At 37.9% G+C, this 21,535-nt stretch overlaps 1 protein-coding gene across 2 annotated transcripts in view; it reads right to left on the bottom strand.

Moving 5' to 3' along the window:
* LOC140469212 (probable voltage-dependent N-type calcium channel subunit alpha-1B) overlaps positions 1-21,535 on the bottom strand; it is a 624,066-nt gene that overhangs the window by 82,598 nt on the left and 519,933 nt on the right. For both annotated transcript variants that reach the window (XM_072565528.1, XM_072565527.1), the window contains exons 31-33: positions 20,576-20,740; positions 11,946-12,056; positions 10,250-10,333 (exon numbers count right to left, since the gene is read on the bottom strand). In XM_072565528.1, coding sequence (XP_072421629.1) covers positions 10,250-10,333; positions 11,946-12,056; positions 20,576-20,740 — 360 coding nt within the window. The remainder of the gene's footprint in view (positions 1-10,249; positions 10,334-11,945; positions 12,057-20,575; positions 20,741-21,535) is intronic.

The raw sequence follows: 21,535 nt of genomic DNA on the forward strand, positions 1-21,535 counted from the left end.
ATTTCTACTTAACTCTTTAAACACCCCATTGCTATTCTTGTGCTGAGGATGATGCAGATCATTATTGTGGCAATTTTGGAAATTCGAACATATTGTGAATTCCAGATTTGCAATCCAACAGGGTCACAGTGGCGTTCTGAATCCATGATATCAAACAAACCGTGATGAAGTGTTGCCCTAAATTATGCAAAAGACTGAACTTTAAGATAAATTAGAGTTACTGACAATGTTGCAGTTTCTCATTAGATTGCAGACTTCAATTGATAGAGCAAGTGGCTGTTCCAATTCCACCTGCATTGGAGGTGGTTTCTGGAAGGAAAAACAGGAATGTCCTTTGCAAACCAAAACTGACATGGGACTGGCATGAGAATAAGCAAAGAATCTATCATATGCAAGCATCAGCACTCCACAGCCTCTAGTTCCCATTTCTCAAGTGGTTAGTTTTCACTGGATTGGCACTGCATTTGCTAATCATCTTCATGAAACATTTTAACATATGCTCTTCTTCATCATTTTGTTTTTGGAAGGGACTTAAAGATGTATTTAGAATTTGCATTCATGAAATGTGGCACACAGATGGAGGCCGTTAGGTCTGACTGCAATGGATGCAAAACCGACTCACAAGAATATTACATGACTGGCAGGTTTCAGTTATAAAGAGAGGTTGAATAGTTGGGACTTTTTCCCCCTGGATCACAGAAGGTTGAGGGGTGACCTTACAGGTTTACAAAATCATGAGGGGCATGGATAGTGTGAATAGACAAGATATTTTCCGCAAGTTAGGGCAGTTCATAACTAGAGGACATAAGGTTTAGTTTGAGAAGGGAAAATTTTAAAAGAGACCTAAGGGGCAATTCTTTCACACAGAGGGTTGTGTTTGTATGGAATGACCTGCCAGACGAAGTACAATTACAACATTGAAAAGATATTTGGAGGGTACATGAATAGGAAGAGTTTAGAGGGATATGGGGTCAAATGTAGGCAAATGGGACTAATTCACTTTCGAAAATCTGGTCAGTACGGACGAGTTGGGCTAAAAGACCTGTTTCGGTGCTGTCTAACTCTATGATTCTGGCTCTTTAAGTGAACTAGCCATTCAATTACAGTTTAGAGGTCTACGCCATAGAAAAAGGACCTTTGGCCCATCAGTCTGTGCCGATCAAAACAAGCACCTAATTAAATCTGCTATGTTAATGAATTTGTGGAAAATACAGTTGAACACTATCGCCATAATAGTTGGATCTGTTAATGGACTTGCATATTTTAGTTGTGTTATTAACACGAATATACATAAGGTTAAAGATTTTCCTAGAAAATGCCACAGACTTCCTGAGACCATCCTTCTTGACAGTAAAATGAATTGATCCCGAACAGCAATATTCTTTTTCAGGAGTGGGAGTGTTTAAAATGTCTCAGCATTGGACCATCCAGTCATCTGCAAATAGCAATGTTAAACTCTGAAGCATTTTCGAGAGTGTTCCTTTTGAGTTATTTTTATTGCAACCTGTGAATGTCAGAATCCATCCAATGGAATACCCAACTCATTAAACAGATTGAACTCCATTGCTTAAAAGTGAATGATAATCATCAAAAGTACAAAATTGGTTAAAATGAACTCAGATATACACTCAGATATTATATCTTATACAGAAGTCCATACTACACATATTGGACTTATTCACCTGGTTATCAGACCATTGAGCCCACAGGCAAACTATTTAATGCCAAAAAGATGATATAGTTCAAATGTAATTAAGCGTATATTTAAAAAATAAATATATGCATGAAGCATTTGTGAGATAGTAGCAGTCAGTTTTAAACATGCATGCAATATTAACCTATTCCTGCCCAGTTGGAGAAAATTCCAAGCTTTGGTTGTGATCAACAACTGGACTATTCCCAAGGTAAAAGCACAGGAGTAGCTATAATAGTCATACTGCCAGCTAGGTTCTGCAGGTTCCTCTAAGGAAACAAGCACCTGAATAATTCTTTCATATGATCTTGAGTATTGAATTTGACACATCTTGTTTTTCTTGATCAGCATTCAGTGATAGGCTCACTATCCAAGAACTGATTTTATTTTTGAACAAGGAGGTAATCAGAAACAAATTATTTGGCTGATACGTGAGGAACACGTTTGAATTGATGAATTCATTAATCAAATACATTAAAGAAACTGATGGTTGTCAGTTTGGGCCACTACTACAAAAGCCCAGAAAAGACTGACTGGAAATTGAATTGCAAAACAAAGCAATGAAGCTCAGATCCAGGCCAGAATCTTGTTTTTTTCCCTGAAAAACCAGGATATTACTTAATTGCTATGGAATTTGTTAAAGGTTTACTTGCTTTCTCACAACCTGTGTTAGACTCCACCTAAACAATTATTTCTCCATCAGAAACCAAAGCTTGGCCAAACCAAATACAAAGGAATTTGCAATTAAATGCCTTCCCCTTAATGAGAGGACTCTGAACACATATTTTCTTCAATCTGACAACACTATTTTGATCCACGTAAAACTTCTAATGTTATTTAAGATTTGAATGATGAGTTTAAAATGTTAACTTGACATTTAGTTCTGAAAAGTTGCAACTTGTTTCAAATTTTACAGTGAGGCAAATTACAGAAATCAATCCATTCCAAGCCAATGGCTGGTCTCAATTCAATTAGTGTTTGTTTTTAATTATTGTTTAGAGTGCAGACATTGGGCCTTCAACATTTAGCAGGCAGTTGTATTTTTCTTTCTTCTGCTCTATTCCCTGTAAGTTGTTATATATCAGGAATTGATTTGAAATGGCAGATTAAATTTTACCCAAGGTGCTTTTAATTACAACTTGCTTCTTTGGAAATAAGTTTGGGTTTGGCATACATGTTCCTTTTCAATATCTGTGCCCAGAGCTGGCTTGTCACTCAACTATCAATATTTGGGGTTGTTAATTGAAAGAATAAGGAAACATGTAATGAAAGAATGCACCAAGTTTCCATTTTCTCTACCCTTGTCTTTCTACAAACTTTATTTTCTTTGGGAGAGAGAAAGAGAGTCTATGAAAAAAAAGGTTGGTTCTAATTCTGCAGTGGATCAATGATTAAATATACTCACAGACTCTGTCTTAGTGGAATCGGAGAAAGGGGAAACCACAGTGAAGTATTTGGAAGTGACATTTTGTTTTCTCATCAACAGAATGATAGACTGTAATGGTTCAGTACATTCTTGAGAATCAGAAAACTGGAGAATCATAGAGTCCTGATATCAGGATCTTTAACAGTAACACACAAATTAATTTCCTAACTCAATGCTTGAATGGGGAATAGCTTTCTTGACATTTGCATTTGGGAATATTAAATATAATTATGCATTCAGAGAAATGTGTGACTGGAATAAAACTGGTATCTAATGGTTACAGCTGACTTAACACTAATTTTACTAAATGTCAATTGTGTTAATCACCCCATTAGAGACAAGAAAATACTGTCACTCATGGAAGAAAATAGCATTATCAAATACTGGCCCAGAAGATAAGTCTGATTAGCATTGAGGATGTTAGATTGTGTGGTGGGCATGGGAGGAGTGGATGGTTTGGTATTCTCACCAAAATGTCAGGAAGACACGCCAGTTCTTCCATTTTTAAATCAGCAGGGATTCAAAGAGTGGTTTCATAATGATCTCTGATCCCTCTTAGGAAAATTGATCATGTCATTACTAAGTATGGGCCCTACAGCAAAGCCCCAACATCTTTGAGAAACCAGATATGTTGTTGGTGACTGAGGCTTTGCAGGATTTCTGAGGTTATTCACTGTTCCATCAGAGGCCTAAAGAATCTCTGCAAAGTCAACTTATATTTCTTTACCTCAAGAATACTGCCATATTTAGGTGAAGGGAGCTCAAAAGTAGATTGTCTCTTTATAGAGCACATTGAGAAACACCCAAGAACTGGTTATTCTTAAAGCAAACTTGAGATCCAACAAACTCATAACGCATTTGCTATCACCTATCAGTTCCTATGTCTAGAGTCCCTGGTTGGATTGTTATTGGAATTTCTAAAGAACTCATGCTGTTTTGAAATGTGATTTGATCTTTCATTAAAGATCTGAACTCCATTCTGGGCTTTCTTCCAAAGTAGAGAGGGGAATTACATATCTTGCCAGCATGACCTTCGGCACTTTCTCTTTGACATAAACAGGAGTTAATTTGATGATAGTACAAATCTTAGGGTGCACAGTTTTGCCTCAGTAGGGCCATCCCTTTGTCAGATATTAATAGTGACTTGTGCTTTTGAGATACAATAGCAGAGGAGCTTAAATTGCTTCCCTTGGTGTTTTAGTAATCTTACTTAGCAACAGATTTTCTCTGTTTTATACACTATTTTTCCCTTTGGCAAAGCTGCAAACTGAACAGCTGTGATTAAAAATATAGTGTTATGGATTTTTTTTTGAGATTTCCTCTCTAATTGAAATCAGGTTGATCAATATTTCTGACATGTTAATGCAGATGATATTGGACTTGATCTGAATTGAGCAAACCTGCTGATGGAAAATGCGAACAAAAACCCATTCCAAATCATCATTGCAATTCAAAAAGCTAATTTAGGCCAGATTTGAAGCTGGTAGGTCATTTAAATGTTTTCTCCTCTCCCATCCGTGTTTCTCCAACGTTTTGGAGCAGACCTTTTTCAATAGCCAAACCTGATAAATACCATCGGGGGGGGGGGGGGGATCTTCCTGGGAAGACTAATTTGGTTCCCAATCAAACAATCAAAGTGAACAAGTGAAGCAAAATTTTCCTGAGTTCAGTGAGTGGCTCTCCACCAGAGCAATTCCTCCAACCTAGTTATAACTTTGCAAAATTTACAATAAAAAAAGTTTATTTCTAATTCTATAGAATTACATCAAGAGAGAATTATTATTATTGGTAAAAGTAAATTAAGCACGTTTAACTGCAAAGCTGAAGAACATACTTATACTATTTTCTGTTTTTTTCTTTCCTCAGTATCTTTCCTATATTCCTTTTCATTTCAGTTATTTCCTCCTTTTTGTTTTAAACCAGAGACTATTATTAAAGTTCAACCATATTGTTTCAGGTTACATTTCAAACTCTCCTCGATAGATTATAAAGGCTGTGTACTCCCAAAGTCTGTCATCACCGTGGCAAAAGGAAAGCAGGTTTGGGCCGAATAAACTGCTACAGTGAATACCACACACTCCTGCACATCAGATCACAGCAGCAGCAGAAAGAAAAAGCTTCACCACTGCCCATTTTTCATGCACCAATTAACCAGAAAAGCAAATTATAAAGCAAACCGATTCCAATCAAACAAGAGTTCTTAAATTGATGAAACCAACCCGTTGCTACATGTTGATGTTGTTCATGGATGATTGATGTTGGCAGGATGCAAAGAAAGGTTGTGGTTTTTTTTTTGGGAGGGAGCAGCAGGTGTACAACATACAGACGAATACATGGGTTTTCATATTGTGTGTTGATTGAATGGCGTGATTCAGCAGGACCGTTGGAGAAAATAAGGAACAAAAAACAAGAGGAAATGAGAAATCAGGTGAGCAAAATCAAACTCAGTTTTAAAAAAAAGACATCACTTGAATCATATTACAGTCCAGCAAATCAGTGTTAGAACTCATGACCTGCACAGTGATGCTGAAAAGGACTACCTTGAAGTAAATCAGAATGTGGGGTCATTGCAGATTTACCAGAAAATAAAAGCCAATACACAAATAAGGAGCGACAATTTTTAGTCAACTAGTCACCAATTGAATAGCAATTTTATAATCGAATAACCATGTGACATGTAACACAAAAGATCTAAAAATTCTATGTTGCCACCAGCTTGTAATAAATGACAGCAATTTAAGCACATCATTTTTTGTTACAAGGAATAGCTTACTTGTTATTTATTTCTTACTTAGGTATTTAGAACTTTTTTAATGCATTGAATGCCACTTTAAATCAATAATTTTTAGTACAACACAGTCACCTTCTGAAGAATATATTTTTACTTTACAATTATTGGATCGTACATTTTACTGATGCAAGGTTTCATTCAATGGCATCAGAGATTGGGATGGAGATGCCGTGCCCAGTTTGTCAGTGTTTAACTTTAAACACTGGCATCAAAGCTCAACACTGGAGAACTTGTGAACTTGAAGCTCAGAGTCCTTTTTTTCAACCATCTTTCCACTTCATGAAACATTTCTCCTGACACAATTCCCATAAAATTTATTTTGCACTAAGCTTAACTATTACAATTTTATTAATGCAAAACTAAAGGGCAGATGGAAACCCACATCACAAACAAGTTCCATGGGGCAGTGTGATCCAGACTGTTCTACTGGAAATCTTATGTGCAAAGACCATCAGGGGACAAAAGCATCAGCCTTGACAGTGATGCCACCACAGTTAAATAGCAGTAATCACTGCCCAGTGTCAAATATAACTGCAGTTCAAAGATATGCAGGTTAGGTGAATTGGCTATGCTAAGTTGCCCGTAGTGTTAAGTGGATTAGTCAGGGGTAAATGTAGGGGAATGGGTCTGTGTGGGTTGTTTTTCGGAGGGTTGATGTGGACTTGTTGGGCCGAAGGGCCTGTTTCCACACTGTAGGTAATCTAATCTAATCTAAACAATAAATTGCACATTGTATGTGATCTTGTAGGCCTACTGATGCTGAAGAACTGTAGCCCAGCTCTAGTCAGCAGCTTCAGGAGAGAAAGGGAATTTCTTTTTAGTTCAAAGTTGACACGGCTATAAACTTAATGGAAAGTAAAAGAAGACAACCTCATTTTAACCTGTGCCCACTAACTGCTAGAAATGAATGATTATTCAAAGTAATCCTGAATTGTCGCTCCTAAAGGAATATACTGACACAAATAAAAATTACAACTGCATGAATACAAATGCATTGTTTATTGATTTGAACTAAAGAATAAACAATACAAGCTGTAGGTGGATAGGATGTATATTAATTAGAAATGATTCTGGCAGAAGTGCCATTTTAATGCATCTAATAAGAAACCTTTTAATAATTTAATCACACACATATCAGCCAGATGGGTCGCCTGGTGTACATCTGTCACATTCTCCAGCATTTCCAAGAAACCCCTTTTTTCCCTCAGGAAAGCTCAATTTAATATTGCATAATAGTTTGTGTCATATTTCATGCATTTTTATTTGAAACTTAAACATCTGAATATGAATGTTTGTATTTTAACTTGCTAATGCTAAGGAAGGACAGCAGTAGTGGAAACTAACACCCAGAGCAAAGTGTACTTCTATTAAATGGCAGCATGGTAGTTCAGTGGTTAGCAAAGCTGCCTCACAGCACCAGTGACTCAGGGTCGTTTCCAGCCTTGGGTCACTGCCTGTGTGGAGTTTGCACATTCTCCACGTATATGTGTGGGTTTCCTCTGGGTGCACAGGTTTCCTCCCACAGTCCAAAGATGTACATTTCAGGTGAATTGGCCACGCTAAATTGCCAGTAGTTTTTGCTGCATTAGTCAGAGGGAAATGGGTCTCGGTGGGTTACTCTTCGGAGGGTTGGTGTGGACTTGTTGGGCCGAAGGGCCTGTTTCCACACTGTAGGGAATCTAGCCTAAACAGCTGGTAAGACAACATCTGGAACTGATGGCCTCCATCCAAGATGTAAAGCACCCATCTCTTTCAGGTTTTGACTATGTGTATATGCATAGGCACTGAACTGTGCACATTTGCAGAAATCCTGTCTCCTTTTCCTTTGGATTCTTACTTAGCATTTTCCCCTCAATCTTTTCTGCCCAATGTCTTGTGTCTTCTTATTGGACATTTCAGGCAGCTATGCAGGCTATAATCCATAAAATGTTTCATAAAGGGGCTGACACTTTAGTATTTCCTCTTGAGGGAATGCTGAAAAAAAAAATCTGCCAGGTCACTAAGGAATATGTAATCTTAAATTTGTTGCTTTTGGGAATAAATGATAGTTTTTTATCTGCTTAATGTAGTCTCATGGAGATCTCAGCCTTCTCAAGTTGGGAACCTCAAGTAAGTTCTTAGGTGTAACATGCAAAGAAATCAAGTCAGTTGTGAAATCAAATTGTGCGATGCAAGTCTTCCATATTTTTTTAAGAAATTATTGGTGTTAAAAAGATTGAAAAGATTGAAAAGATTAAAAGATGTTTACAAAATCAGAGCAGTTATCACCACCATTTAAAACATCACGAACATAACCTTACAGTGGTGTCGATGGTAGCCATGATGTGGAGGTGCCAGTGTTGGACTGGGGTAGACTAAGTTAAAAATCACACAACACCAGGTTAGAGTCCAATAGGTTTATGGAGCGCTGCTCCAAAGGCTTCTATTTTCAAATAAACCTGTTGGACTATAACCTGGTGTTGTGTGATTTATAACTTTTTAGGGCAGATCAACTCAAAAGCTCCATAATTTAGGATTTAGGGGGCTCACTAATGCCAAGATGTTATCAAGCAAGATCACAAGAAAAGTACAAATGATGAAAGAAATCAGCCTACTCCTGTAGGTCAACCACCAGGGTGGTTTTGCTATTCTTCATATCATTTCATCACTTTGAAGTTCAAATTAATTGTATGCTGTCATTGTTAGATTGAACACAGCTCAAGAAACTTTAGAATTCAGGACTAACTGAGTGCAATTCAGAACTTGGCTGGCATTTCTGGACAGATCCCAGTTGGCATTCTGGGACAAAAGAAATGATGCCAATGAATATTGACCTGTTTATATAAACATACAGACAAAACCTCATGGCTGACATTAAATAAATAGGTCACTGGTGAGTCCATAGCCAGGTACAGCTCATTATAAAGTTGCATTGACATAAAAGCTAAGGTTATTTGCAACAAGATCAAAGATTTATTTATGGCAAGTGCATTTTACTGGAAGCACTGCATTTGTATTTTTTCCCCCAAAAGCATCTGTAATTTCAGTTGGAGTTGCTGAAAGCTACTTTAAAAAAAATCTGTTTTTTATATATTTAACAAGAGCAACAATATATTAGTTTGTTGTTCACATTGAAAAGGTGACAGTCACCACAGGCAAGCTACAAAAAAAGACCTCTCCCTTAACACAAGGATTGATGTTCAACCCCAGAGAAAAGTGAAAGAATAATTAATGTTGAAAAGTTTAATGGATAAGCATCAAAAGTGATTCCACCATCATTATTTTAACAAACACTCCATGTAAAAAAAACAAGCTTAGTTAAAATAGTAAGTAAAGAACCATACTAAGTTTGTGATTGTTAATACCACCATTAATAATCTCTAACATGTAATTTTCCATCTTTCTTGGCATTAGTTTTGTTATAGAGATGAAGAGTAGCCATGCATTGGGTTAGAATATCATCAACATTAAACACATTTAAAGTTGTTTCTGGGCACTAACTTCTATTGTTTGGAGACAACATGAAGTACAGTTCCAATGTTCCGAACTGAATATCTTTATGAAATCCTTTTATCCTATTTCAACTCCCTATCACAGTTTCAGATGAAGAAGGCAAATTAAGTATTACCTAAAGCCAAAATGTGGGAGACCTTGAGCTGCGGGCTCTTGGTGAGGCTGATACCAGGCTGAAAGTGCCCGAGCTGGTATCAGTGACAAAATGGGACTTCAACCTGCTGCCATCTGGCAGGCTGGATCCAATCCCAGTTTTCAGGAGCAAAATATTGTTTTACTTGTTTCATTTCATTTTCCCCCCCACAATCTGGTGCCTTCAGAGCCTGGAGTGGTCAAGAGAGTGTTGACTGCAACACATCGAATCAATACAGTTCAACATCATGCTCATTAAATAGGAAGCTGGTGGGGGAAGTGGGGGCTGGGGAATGTGTGGTGGTTTATGGAGAGGGAGAAGAATTTGGAGAAGTAATGAACCAGAAGAAAGCCACGTCACGTTCTTCCAGTTCAATTTGCCACCCCGTGGCACCCCAATTATTAGTTGAAAAATGCCTGGAAAGTACATTTGCAACGACAACTCTCTGAAACAACTTTCATAACATTTCCAGAGCCCAAAACATCATCCCATATAAATAATTTCTGTTGCAGTGTAAATAAAGGAATTCAACAAATCCTCATGATATCAATTTAAATTAAACAAACTGGTCAATTTGGAGTCTAACTATTGTTCCAAAATAAGAATTCAAATGCAGATTATGTAAGAATCCAGTTTAACATCACATTTCACCTCAAATATTGGAGAGAAAACAGATTTTAAAATAATATCTTGATTTAGGGGAGATACACTTACCGCCAGCTCAGTGACTAAAATATCAGTAATACTTCCCAATACAGTTACAAAGTCAAACACATTCCATGCATCGCGGAAGTAGTTCTAAATCAAACAAAACAAAAAGGGAAAATCAAGATCAGATTGCCATCAGATTGGGTATTCATCTTTGAGGTCATTCAGATAATGTTGCAAGATCGTCTGTGAAACTAAGTTATCTTGCTATTTCAGCTCCACTTCCCGTAGTATAAATGTTAAATAATCCAAAGGATACTTTGTGGCAAAGTGCAATAATGCCAACAGGAGGCAGTCTGATGCCGTGGTGTCTGCAGTGCAAACATTTTCACAGCCTCATTGGACAAACCTGAGACATTTGCACTAAAGCTTTGGGACAGGCAGCTGTTTGTCAAAAGACAATTTAACAAAATGCAAGAGAGTGGACTTCTCTGTATGGATTCTGGGACACATACAGATTTCCAGTTTTTCAAGGAAGATTATAACACAGAATTTTACCACTGAAATTTGGTCATTTGCACTTTTGTTGCTTCAGGCCAATCTCAGACATGTACATAGATCATTGATACCCTTAGAAGACGATGTACCTGATCAGTGTTGCATGTGCACCTTGCCTTTAAGAGAATTCACTTTTAAAAATTCCATGTGTTGCATATTTTCAATGTGGAGACTTTGCCTTGTGGTGAGTCTGCTAATGATTTGCGAGTTGCACACAGAAATTATTTGGTTTTCTGTAATGTCTGTTTTCCAACTTACAAACTGTTTTACTGTCTGCAACAAACTAACTTAGCAGTTAAAAAATCCCTGACGAGCAATTGACCATTAGACATTATCATTAACATGACAATCAGCATCAATTAAATAATAAGATACAAGAATTCCACTTTGATTATAATTTTAAAACTAACTGATCTTTTTCTTCTTTTTTGGCATGCCATAGTTACCTCAGTTTATTAAAGCAATTAAGAATCTTTAAGTTAAAGAAAAATAATGACAGTATCAGAAATAGTTGGATTAAGCAGGTCTATGCTTAACAGTTAGAGTTAGAGTTGTTAAAAAGTTAGAGTTATTAAAAAGTATCAAAAATTTTGCAGATTAAAAATAGAAAACATCTTCTACTAATAAATAGAATGGTTTTACATTGCATTTACAAAGTATCTTTCAGTAACATTCCAAAGAGTCCTTCATAAAATCAAATGAATGTGAAAAGTGCAAAGTTATTGCCATGTGGGCAAATGAGACAGTTAACATGTACTGACAGGGTACAGTGTATGCCATCAGCGACTGCTTTAGCAAAATTTGTTGAGGAAGGAATACAAATAAGAAGAATTTGCTGCCCTTATTTAAAATGAGATCATTTGGTCTCCAAGTGGCAGGTTATCCAAAGAACAAGCGGTCATATCGTAACAGAGTAGATCATGTACTCAAATTCTGAAGCAGTTTAAAGCAATACCTTGCTGACATAGAGTTAAGACTGAAACAGACAAAAACAACCACTGATTACTTATGAACTTAGATATTTGCTTTATGGAGCTGCAGCTTTTGACAGGCTGAAGAAAACATTAATTTTCTCTCTTTGATTGCAAAACTATATTTGAGTCAATATCTTCACAAGATCTTTTTTTCTCATTCCAAGATACAGATTATTTTTTAATATATCACATTACAACTAGTTTGTTATTTGAATTGAATTATAACGTACCAGAATACCAAATGCAATAAGCTTCAGCACACACTCCATGGAAAACAGAAAAGTGAATAATATGTTCAGGTACTGCAGCATTCTGTCATAAGATTCAGGAGCATTATAAAACTACATGAAATGTGAAAAAAAAACACAAAGAATCAGTATCAGTCCTTAGAAGAACTTTGATAAAAAATAAACCAAGATTATAGTTTTTGTACAAGGAGTAAAATAATTTCCTGCCCAAAAAGAGAGTCATTTGCTTTCCTTAAACACAGCTATGTTGAGGATTTTGGAAAACAGATTTCCATTACAGGTTGATTGTTCAAATACATAAGTGTATTCATACTTCATCGATGTCCATATGAAATTTACATCAGTATTTCCTTTCTTCATTCATTCCCGAGTTTATATAAAATTACACTGTATAACTCACTCCAATTTCAAGCATCAACTAATGGTGCACTAGCAACAACTTCCCATACTGCCACTAGAGTTAGACATGCCTCTTATTAAGCACCAATCTTCTCAAATCCTACCTTCTAGCATTGGCCTGCAGCCAAGTATGGTTTGGCATTTCAAGTATGCATCTAAATACTTTGTAAATGTTGTGAAGACTTACACATCTAACACCAACTAATAAAATAATTGTCTCATATGCGTTCTTAACCACCTGATTCACCTATCCAACTGCCTTCAAAGGATCTTGGAAGTGCATAATCAGCTGCCTCAAATCCATCGTACATCCTAGGGTATTTTCACTTATCATTTATTCCATTGCTTTTGTTAGTCCATCCAAAATGAATCATCTCACACTTTTCGGGTTTAAATTCACTGCTCTGCTCTGCCCAGCCTGTCTATAATGTCCTGGAATCTAAGACTTTCCTCCTCACTATTTACCAAAGCACTCATTTTTGTGTCAACAGTAAATTAATTAATTATACCTCCGACATTTATGTCCAGATCACTAATATCCACTGCACACAACACAGGGAGCCAACACTGTACCCTATAAATGCCACTGGATGAGAAGTTCCACTTACAAAATAAACTTTATCCATCACCCTCTGCCTCCTGCCACTCAGCCAATTTTAAATCCGATTTATCAAATCCCCTTGGATTCCATGGACTCTTATCTTCCTGACCAGTCTCCCATACAAGTTTTTCTTAACTGCCTTACTGATCAACTGAATTAACCTCATCTAGATACCTAATCACCTCCTTGAAAAATGCAATCAAATTTGTTAGACATTGTCTCCTCCTGGCAAAGCCATGCTAACTACCATCGATTAATCCTTGTCTCTCTAAGTAGAGACTGTCTGTGCCCCAGAATTTGTTTCTAAAAGTTTCCATACCTCTGATGGTCATCTGACTGGCTTATAGATCCCTGGTTTATCTGTGCTACCTTTCCTGAATAGTGCTACCATGTTAGCTGCCCTCCAGTCCTATGGCACCTCTCCTGTGTCTGAGAGAATTTGAAAATTAATATCAGAGATTCTGAAATCTCCAGTCTAGCATTCCACAGTATCTTGGGATATATCTCATCTGAGCCTGGGAATTTCAAAGTTTCAAACTTGCTAAAACTGCTAATACCATCTCTCTCTCAATGTGAATTTATTCAAATATATCACAGACCACCATCCTGATTTCCATATCTACATCTTTCTTTTCCATAGTGAATACAAAGTATCCATTTAAAATCTCAGCAAATGTCTCCTGGTTCTATACACTTGGGCCCAACCCCTTCCCTGTTTATCATCTTGTCATAAAGTCACAAAGCACAGGAACAGATCTTTTGGCCCAACTCATCCATGCCAACCAGATTTCTTAAAATGATCTAGTCCCATTTGCCAACATTTGGCCCATATCCCTTAAACCTTTCTTTTCTATATAATGTTGAATGCCTTTCAAATGTTGTAATAGTACCCACCTCTATAAATTCCTCTGGCAGCTCATTCCATACACCCACCAACCTGTGTAAAAAAGTTGCCCCTCAAGTCCTTTTTAAATCTTTCCATTTTCACTTTAAACCTACGCAGTCTAGTTTTGGACTCCTCTACTCTGGGGAAAAGACCTTGGCTTTTCATCCTATCTATAGAACATAGAACATTATAGTGCAGTACAGGCCCTTCGGCCCTCGATGTTGTGCCAACCTGTGAAACCAATCTGAATCCCATTTAACCTACATTATTCCATTTCCATCCATATGTTTATCCAATAACCATTTAAATGGCCTTAAAGTTGGTGACTCTACTACTATTGCAGGCAGGCTATTCCACACCTTTATTACTCGCAGAGTAAAGAAAATACCACTGACATCTGTCCTATATCTATCACCCCACAATTTAAAGCTATGCCCCCTTGTGCTAGCCATCACCATCCAAGGAAAAAGGCTCTCACTGTCCACCCTATCTAACCCTCTAATCATTTTATATGTGTCAATGAAGTCTTCTCTCTAATGAAATCAGCCTCAAGTCCCTCAGCCTTTCCTCGTAAGACCTTCCCTCCATACCAGGCAACATCCTCGTAAATCTCCTTTGAACCCTTTCCAAAGCTCCCACACCCTTCCTATAATGTGGTGAACCGAACTGTTCACGATACTGCAAGTGCAGTGCACCAGAGTTTTGTACAGCTGCAGCATGACCTCATGGCTCCAAAACTCAATCCATCTACTAATAAAAACTAATACACCGTATATCTTCTTAACAACCCGATCAACCTGGGTGGCAACTTTCAGGGATCTATGTGCATGGACACTGAGATCTCTCTGATCATCTACGCTACCAAAAGTCTTACCATTAACCCAGTACTCTGCATTCCTGTTACCCCTTCCAAAATGAATCACCTCACACTTTTCCATATTAAACTCCATTTGCCACCTCTCAGCCCAGCTCTGCAGCTTATCTATGTCCCTCTGTATCCTGCAACATCCTTCAGCACTATCCACAACTCTACTGACCTTAGTGTCACCCACAAATTTACTAACCCATCCTTCTATGTCCTCATCCAGGTCATTTATAAAACTGACCAACAGCAGTGGCCCCAAAATAGATCCTTGTGGTTTACCACTAGTAACAGAACTCCAGGATGAACCTTTCCCATCAATCCTCTGACTTCTTTCGACTAGCCAATTTCTTATCCAAACCGCTAAATCACCCTCAATCCCATGCCTCCGCATTTTGTGCGATAGTCTACTGTGGGGAACCTTATCAAATGCCTTACTGACATCCATATAAACTACATCAATCACTTTACCCTCATCCACCTGTTTGGTCACCTTCTTAAATAACTAATAAGGTTTGTGAGGCACGACCTACCCTTCACAAAAAAGTAATGACTATCCCTAATCAATTTATTTCTTTCTCGGTGATTATAGATCCTATCTCTTATAAACTTTTCCAACCCTTTACCTACAACCGAAGTAAGGCTCACTCAGCTATAATTATCAGGGTTGTCTCTACTCTTCTTCTTGAACAAGGGAACAACATTTGATATCCTCCAGTCTTCTGGCACCAATCCTGTACACAATGGTGGCATAACAATCAAAACCAAAAGCTCTGCAATCTCCTTCCATGGCTTCCCAGAGAATCCTAGGATAAATCCCATCCAGGCCAAGGGACTTATCTATTTTCACACTTGCCAGAATTGCTAACACCTCCTCCTTGTGAACCTCAATCCCATCTAATCTCGTAGCCTGTATCTCAGTATTCTCCTCGATAACATTGTCTTCTTCCAGTCTGAATGCTGACGAAAAATATTCATTTAGGGCTTCCCCTATCTCCTTTGACTCCATGCACAACATCCCATTACTATCCTTGATTGGCCCTAATCTTACTCTAGTCATTTTTTTATTCCTGATATACCTATAGAAAGCCTTAGGGTTTTCCTTAATCCTACCTGCCAAAGACTTCTCATGTCCCTTCCTGGCTCTTCTTAGCTCTCTCTTTAGGTCTTTCCTGGCTAACTTGTAACTCTCAAGCATCCTCACTGAGCCTTCATGTCTCATCCTAACATAAGCCTTCTTCTTTCTGTTGACAAGAACTTCAACTTCTTTAGTAAATCTATGTCCACCTTGATTTTATAAATGTCTATGAGGTCAACAGTCAGCCTCCTATGTTTCCAAAGAAAAAAGCTCCAGCCTATTCAGCCTCTGTAGCTGAAACCCTCCAATCCTGACAACAGCCTTGTAAATATTCTTTGCACACTTTCCAATTTAATAAAATTATCCCTATCGCAGGATAACCAGAATTATATGCAATATTTGAAATGTGGCCTTACCGATGTCTTGTACAGATTCTGGATTAGTGGTGCTGGAAGAGCACAGCAGTTCAGGCAGCATCCAAGGAGTTTCAAAATCGACGTTTCGGGCAAAAGCCCTTCATCAGGAATAAAGGCAGTGAGCCTGAAGCGTGGAGAGATAAGCTAGAGGAGGGTGGGGGTGGGGAGAAAGTAGCATAGAGCTTCCAACACCACTAATCTAGAATCTGGTTTCCAGCATCTGCAGTCATTGTTTTTATATCGATGTCTTGTACAGCTGTTACATGACATCCCAACTCTTATGCTCAATGCTCTAACTGCTGAACATTTTCTTCACCACCCTGTCCACTTGTGACACCACTTTCAAGGAACTATACCCCTGTACTCCAGATCACTCTGTTTTACACACTACCTAAGGCCCTACCATTAACTGTGTAAGTCCTGCCTTTATTTGTCTTACAAAAATGCAGCACCTTGCATTTATCAAAATAAACTCCATTTGCCATCCCTCAGACCACTGGCCCAGTTGATCAAAATCCCATTGAACTCTGAGATAACCTTCTTCTATGTCCACCAAACCACCAATTTAGCGTCATCTGCAAACTTACTAAATATACCTCCTATATTCATATCCAAATCACTTATATAAATGATGAAAAGCAGCAGACGTAGCACCAATCCTTGCCATACACCGCTGGTCACAGGTCTCCAGTCTGAAAAGCCACCCACTACCACCACCTTCTGTCTCCTACTGTCAAGTCAATTTTGTATCCAATTGGCCAGCTCTCCATGGATTCCATGTGATCTAACCTTACTAACCAGTCTGCCATGTCAAAGACTTCACTAAAGTCCATGTCGGCAATGTCTGTCACCCTGACTTCATCTTGATCTCCTCTTCAAAAAGCTCAATCAAGTTTGTGAAATGATTTCTCACACAAAAAGCCATGCAGACCATCTCTAATCAGACATTGCCTTTCTAAATGCATATGAATCCTGTTTCTCAGAATCCACTTAAATAGCTTACCCACCACTGATGTCAGGCTCACCGGTCTGTAGATCTCTGGCCTTTCCTTGCAGCCTTTCTTAAATAAAGGCATAACATTAGCCACCCTCCAGTCTTCTGGCACCTCACACCTGGCTGTCAATGATACAAATATCTCTGCTAGGGGCCCTGCAATTTCTTCCCTAGCTTCCCACATTGTCCTGGGATATACTTGATGAAGTCCCAGGGATTACTCTTCCTTATGAGTTTTAAGACTTCCAGCACCTCATCTTCTGCGATGTGGACTCCTTTCAAGACTTCACTATTTATTTCATCAAGCTCCCTAGCTACAATGTCCCCGATAGTGATTGTCCCAGAGGGCCATTGGGTTGCTCTTTTATTAGAGGCAGATGACTGGTGTGAGTTTAATCTGGGACCACCATACATCAGGTGAGGGATGAGGTTGAGAAGGCAGGACCTTCATGTTGACCTGAACTAGTACAGGAATGTAACCTCCGCTGTTGTCAATCTGCCGTCCAGCCAATGAGATATCTGACCCCTCCACCCCTCCATTTAGTCACTAATGTGCTCATAAAATGCCCTTGGATTTTCCTTTATTTTACCCACTAGTGTTTTCTTCATAAACTCTCTTCGCTTTTCTGATTTCTTTTTTTAAAGTAACCTGCACATTCTGTCTGCTGTTTTGAGCCCTCAGTATTTCCCATAAGCTTCCCTTTTCTCTTTCTGATCCAGTGCTGTATGCCCCTTGAAATCCAAAATTCTCTGCACCTTTTTTAATCCCATTCATAATCTTTGCAGGAACATGTTGGCCCTGCATTCTCACTATTTCCTTTTTGAATGACGTCCACTGGTCTGATGGCAATTTCCCCACAAACAACTGTTTCCATTTCACTTTGGCCAAGTCCTGTTTTATCATGTTAAAATCAACCTTCTTCCAGTTCATAAGTTTTACTCCCTATCCATCTTTGTCCTTTTCAATAACTGCCTTAAATCCTACAGAGTTATTGTCATTATCATCAACATGATCCCCCACTGATCTTTTACCCGAAGATTCGTCCTCATTGTTGCCAAAATTAGTTCCAGCACTGCTCCCTCTCTCGTCAGACTTTCTATGCACCTGTTTGAATCTATGTCTTTATAAGTTGTACTAATATGTTTTCTCGACAGGCAACATTAATCCTTCAATTATTGTCATGAATTAGGTGAGCTGTAGCTTATTTTACTGCACAGTAGCATAACAATTCAAAGCTAAACTATCACTTCATGTATAGTTGCAGTATTTATGCTTTAAATATCCCACACTACACAAAAAGGTGTGAAACAGATTATTTAAATGGCTTGCATGTTCTGATTGATTAAAAAGCACAATATTGAAGGGTTAAACCATTTTCTAGTGATATGGCTCACGTATCCAATGGAGGCGTGGGGTGGGTGGGGACAAATGGTGGTGTAATGGTTCTGTCATTGGACTACTCATTCAGGGGACCAAGCCAATATTCTTGGAACATTGCTGTAAAATCCTACCTGTTTCAAAAATGTCCTTTATGGAAGGTATCTACTATTTTTATCCAGTCTGACCAACATGTGACTTCAGACCTGCAGTAAAATGGCCAAGTAAGCCACTCAGTTCAAGGGCAATTAGGGGTGGCTAACTAATGCCATCCTTTCTTGTCATCTCCACGTCCAATAGTGAAAAATTGCAACATAATTATCTTTCCATTGTAGGAGAGAAAGTTACTATTAACCACTTTAAGTAAAGCAGCCAACTGACCCAAATCTTTTGGAGTGAAACATACCACTCAGAATATACCCTTCCTGTTGTAAGGTAACATACGGAAGCAGTCATTTCCATATTTAGACACCTTTTAGATAATAAAATGTCAATGTCATAAAGATTGCTGTTTGAGAATAACCTAATGCTTTTTTGAAAGTTTAATCATTGTTTCAATGATTGACTTGGTGGTCAATGATTTGTTTACCAATTATCTTCTTTTTATTGATTGTTCCACGGATAGAATCATGAAAATTGATATTGCTGATTTATTTTTTTCATTTTAACTTCCTCAATTTAGTCTCATGAGCACTAATCGGAGTTTTATTACACTGATCATGCAGTGTGTTGGTAGGAAACTATAAATTTCTTCTCAAGAAACTCACAGATGACTGTCATCATATCAGTTTTTTTTAATATAAATGCCAGCAAATGTAAGATGAAGTGATCCATCAACCATAGTCATGCTGTTCCAAAAACAGCTTCGAATTAAATAAGACCTCCAACTAATTTATGTGGTATGCTAATAAACAAAACAGATTACTTCAATCTGTATTCAAGTTCACATGATATTTGTAATTGCTTATTCATCACAAGTGAAGACAATAAGTACTCCTGAATGAGATTTCATCCATTCCAAATTTTACAATGGTCATATAGTTAATTTCTTTTAACCATATAAATGTGTAATAACCACAAGCCAAGCGACTACTTGACATTAAATTTTCAGCTTAAAACATGATAATTCCCAGTTGCCTTTTGGATTCTCTGTGACAGAAAGGGTGCAGAGGATATTTACCAGGATGTTGTCTGGTACGGAGGGAAGGTCTTATGAGGATAGGCTGAGAGATTTGATGTTGCTTTCATTAGAGAGAAGAAGGTTAAGAGGTGACTTAATAGAGACAAACAAGATGATTAGAGGATCACATAGGGTCGACAGTGAGAGCCTTTTACCTCAGGTGGTGATGACTAGCATGAGGGGACATAGCTTTAAATTGAGCTGTGATAGATATAGGACAGATATCAGAGGTAGGTTCTTTACTCAGGAGAGTAGTAAGGGCATGGAATGCCCTGCCCGCAACAGTAGTAGACTTACCAAATTTAAGAACACTTAAATGGTTAGTGGATAAACATATGGATGAAAATGGAACAGTGTAGGTTAGATAGGCTTCAGATTGATTTAACTGGTTGGTGCAACATCAAGGGCTGAAGGGCATGTACTGTATTGCTCTATGTTCTAACAGGCACATCAACTCAGCCATCCTGTTATATTTCCCTTCCATCTTTCATTTATATTGAATGGATGACTAATCCAATATAGCCCAATGTCAAAATTGTCACTACCCTTGCTCTGGACAATGTAATTGTTCAATCATGCAGAGACAGTTATTTCTAGCATTTTTAACTTGTGCTGAAGACTGCTGTATTCCTTGTGAAAATAAAAGACCAGTTTTCTCAATGGCAAAATATCACATAAAAGACTTGGCATTCTTTAAAGTAGAAGAATTTGTTTTTGTCACACACACAGAAGCAAAATTCCTTATTGTGTTTGAATTACAGCAAATAACAATGTGGAAATTACCTCAGTTTTGTAGAGTGTCAGCTGTTACACCTTACCTTCATCATCAACACTACAGTATTGATTGCGATCATAGCCATTATAAAATATTCAAAAGGAGGGGAGACCACAAATCTCCACATCTTGTACTGAAAAGTTTGCTTGTTCTGTGGCATGTAGCGAGTCAGTGGTTTGGCACTTATAGCGAAATCAATACAGGCTCTCTGGAAGAAAACAACAAAGGGTCTGAATTGAACAAGGTTACAATTATCACTCCATTTTGCTTTGTAACCTTTGAAGGGCAAAGTAAAGATTACTTAGGTCGTACATTTCAACAAGAAAGCAGCGTTAACTAAGAAGGAAATAAAACCAGTTGCACCGCAATTGCACCACCTCCAATTTGTTTCATCTATGCTACAGCAAATCTTATATCTTGAATTGTGCAACTGCACAGGAAGTAATTGCAAATGTGAGGAGAGATTTAAAAAATACATTCACAGATAGCCATCATAATTTGGCTACTTTCATTCATAAGGCATTTCATCTCCATCTTTCATTCACCATTTCCTTCATTAGCTCCCTCATCACTGTGCACTCTTCAATTTCTTCTCACTTATTAATCACACTGCATTTGGATACTATATTTACATCCTTTACTCTTATATAATCTGTGTCTCTCATTCTCACTATCTCTGCCTGAGTCGGAAGTTCTCTTTCCATTTCAGTCAGCTGACAGCCTGTATGATCCTTCTATCTTGCTTTCACTCTCCTAAACATAGAGTGTTCTTCTTCTGTCCTGCATTAATATTTTCCATCACTATAAACTCTCTAAATCGTCTATTCACTATCTCTCCTATTTACATTTCCATCTGTATATCATATTAAGCTGTATATGCAGTATTCACCTCTTTATCACTGTATACAAACCATCTAGCATCTGTGCTTTAAATAGGTCAGCCCTTTGGTGAGTTTCATTTATTGAGTTTTGAATGATTTATTTTAATCTTACAACTTGTCAA

The sequence above is a fragment of the Chiloscyllium punctatum genome, chromosome 49, assembly GCF_047496795.1.
Source record: "Chiloscyllium punctatum isolate Juve2018m chromosome 49, sChiPun1.3, whole genome shotgun sequence".
Taxonomy (NCBI): Eukaryota; Metazoa; Chordata; class Chondrichthyes; order Orectolobiformes; family Hemiscylliidae; genus Chiloscyllium; species Chiloscyllium punctatum.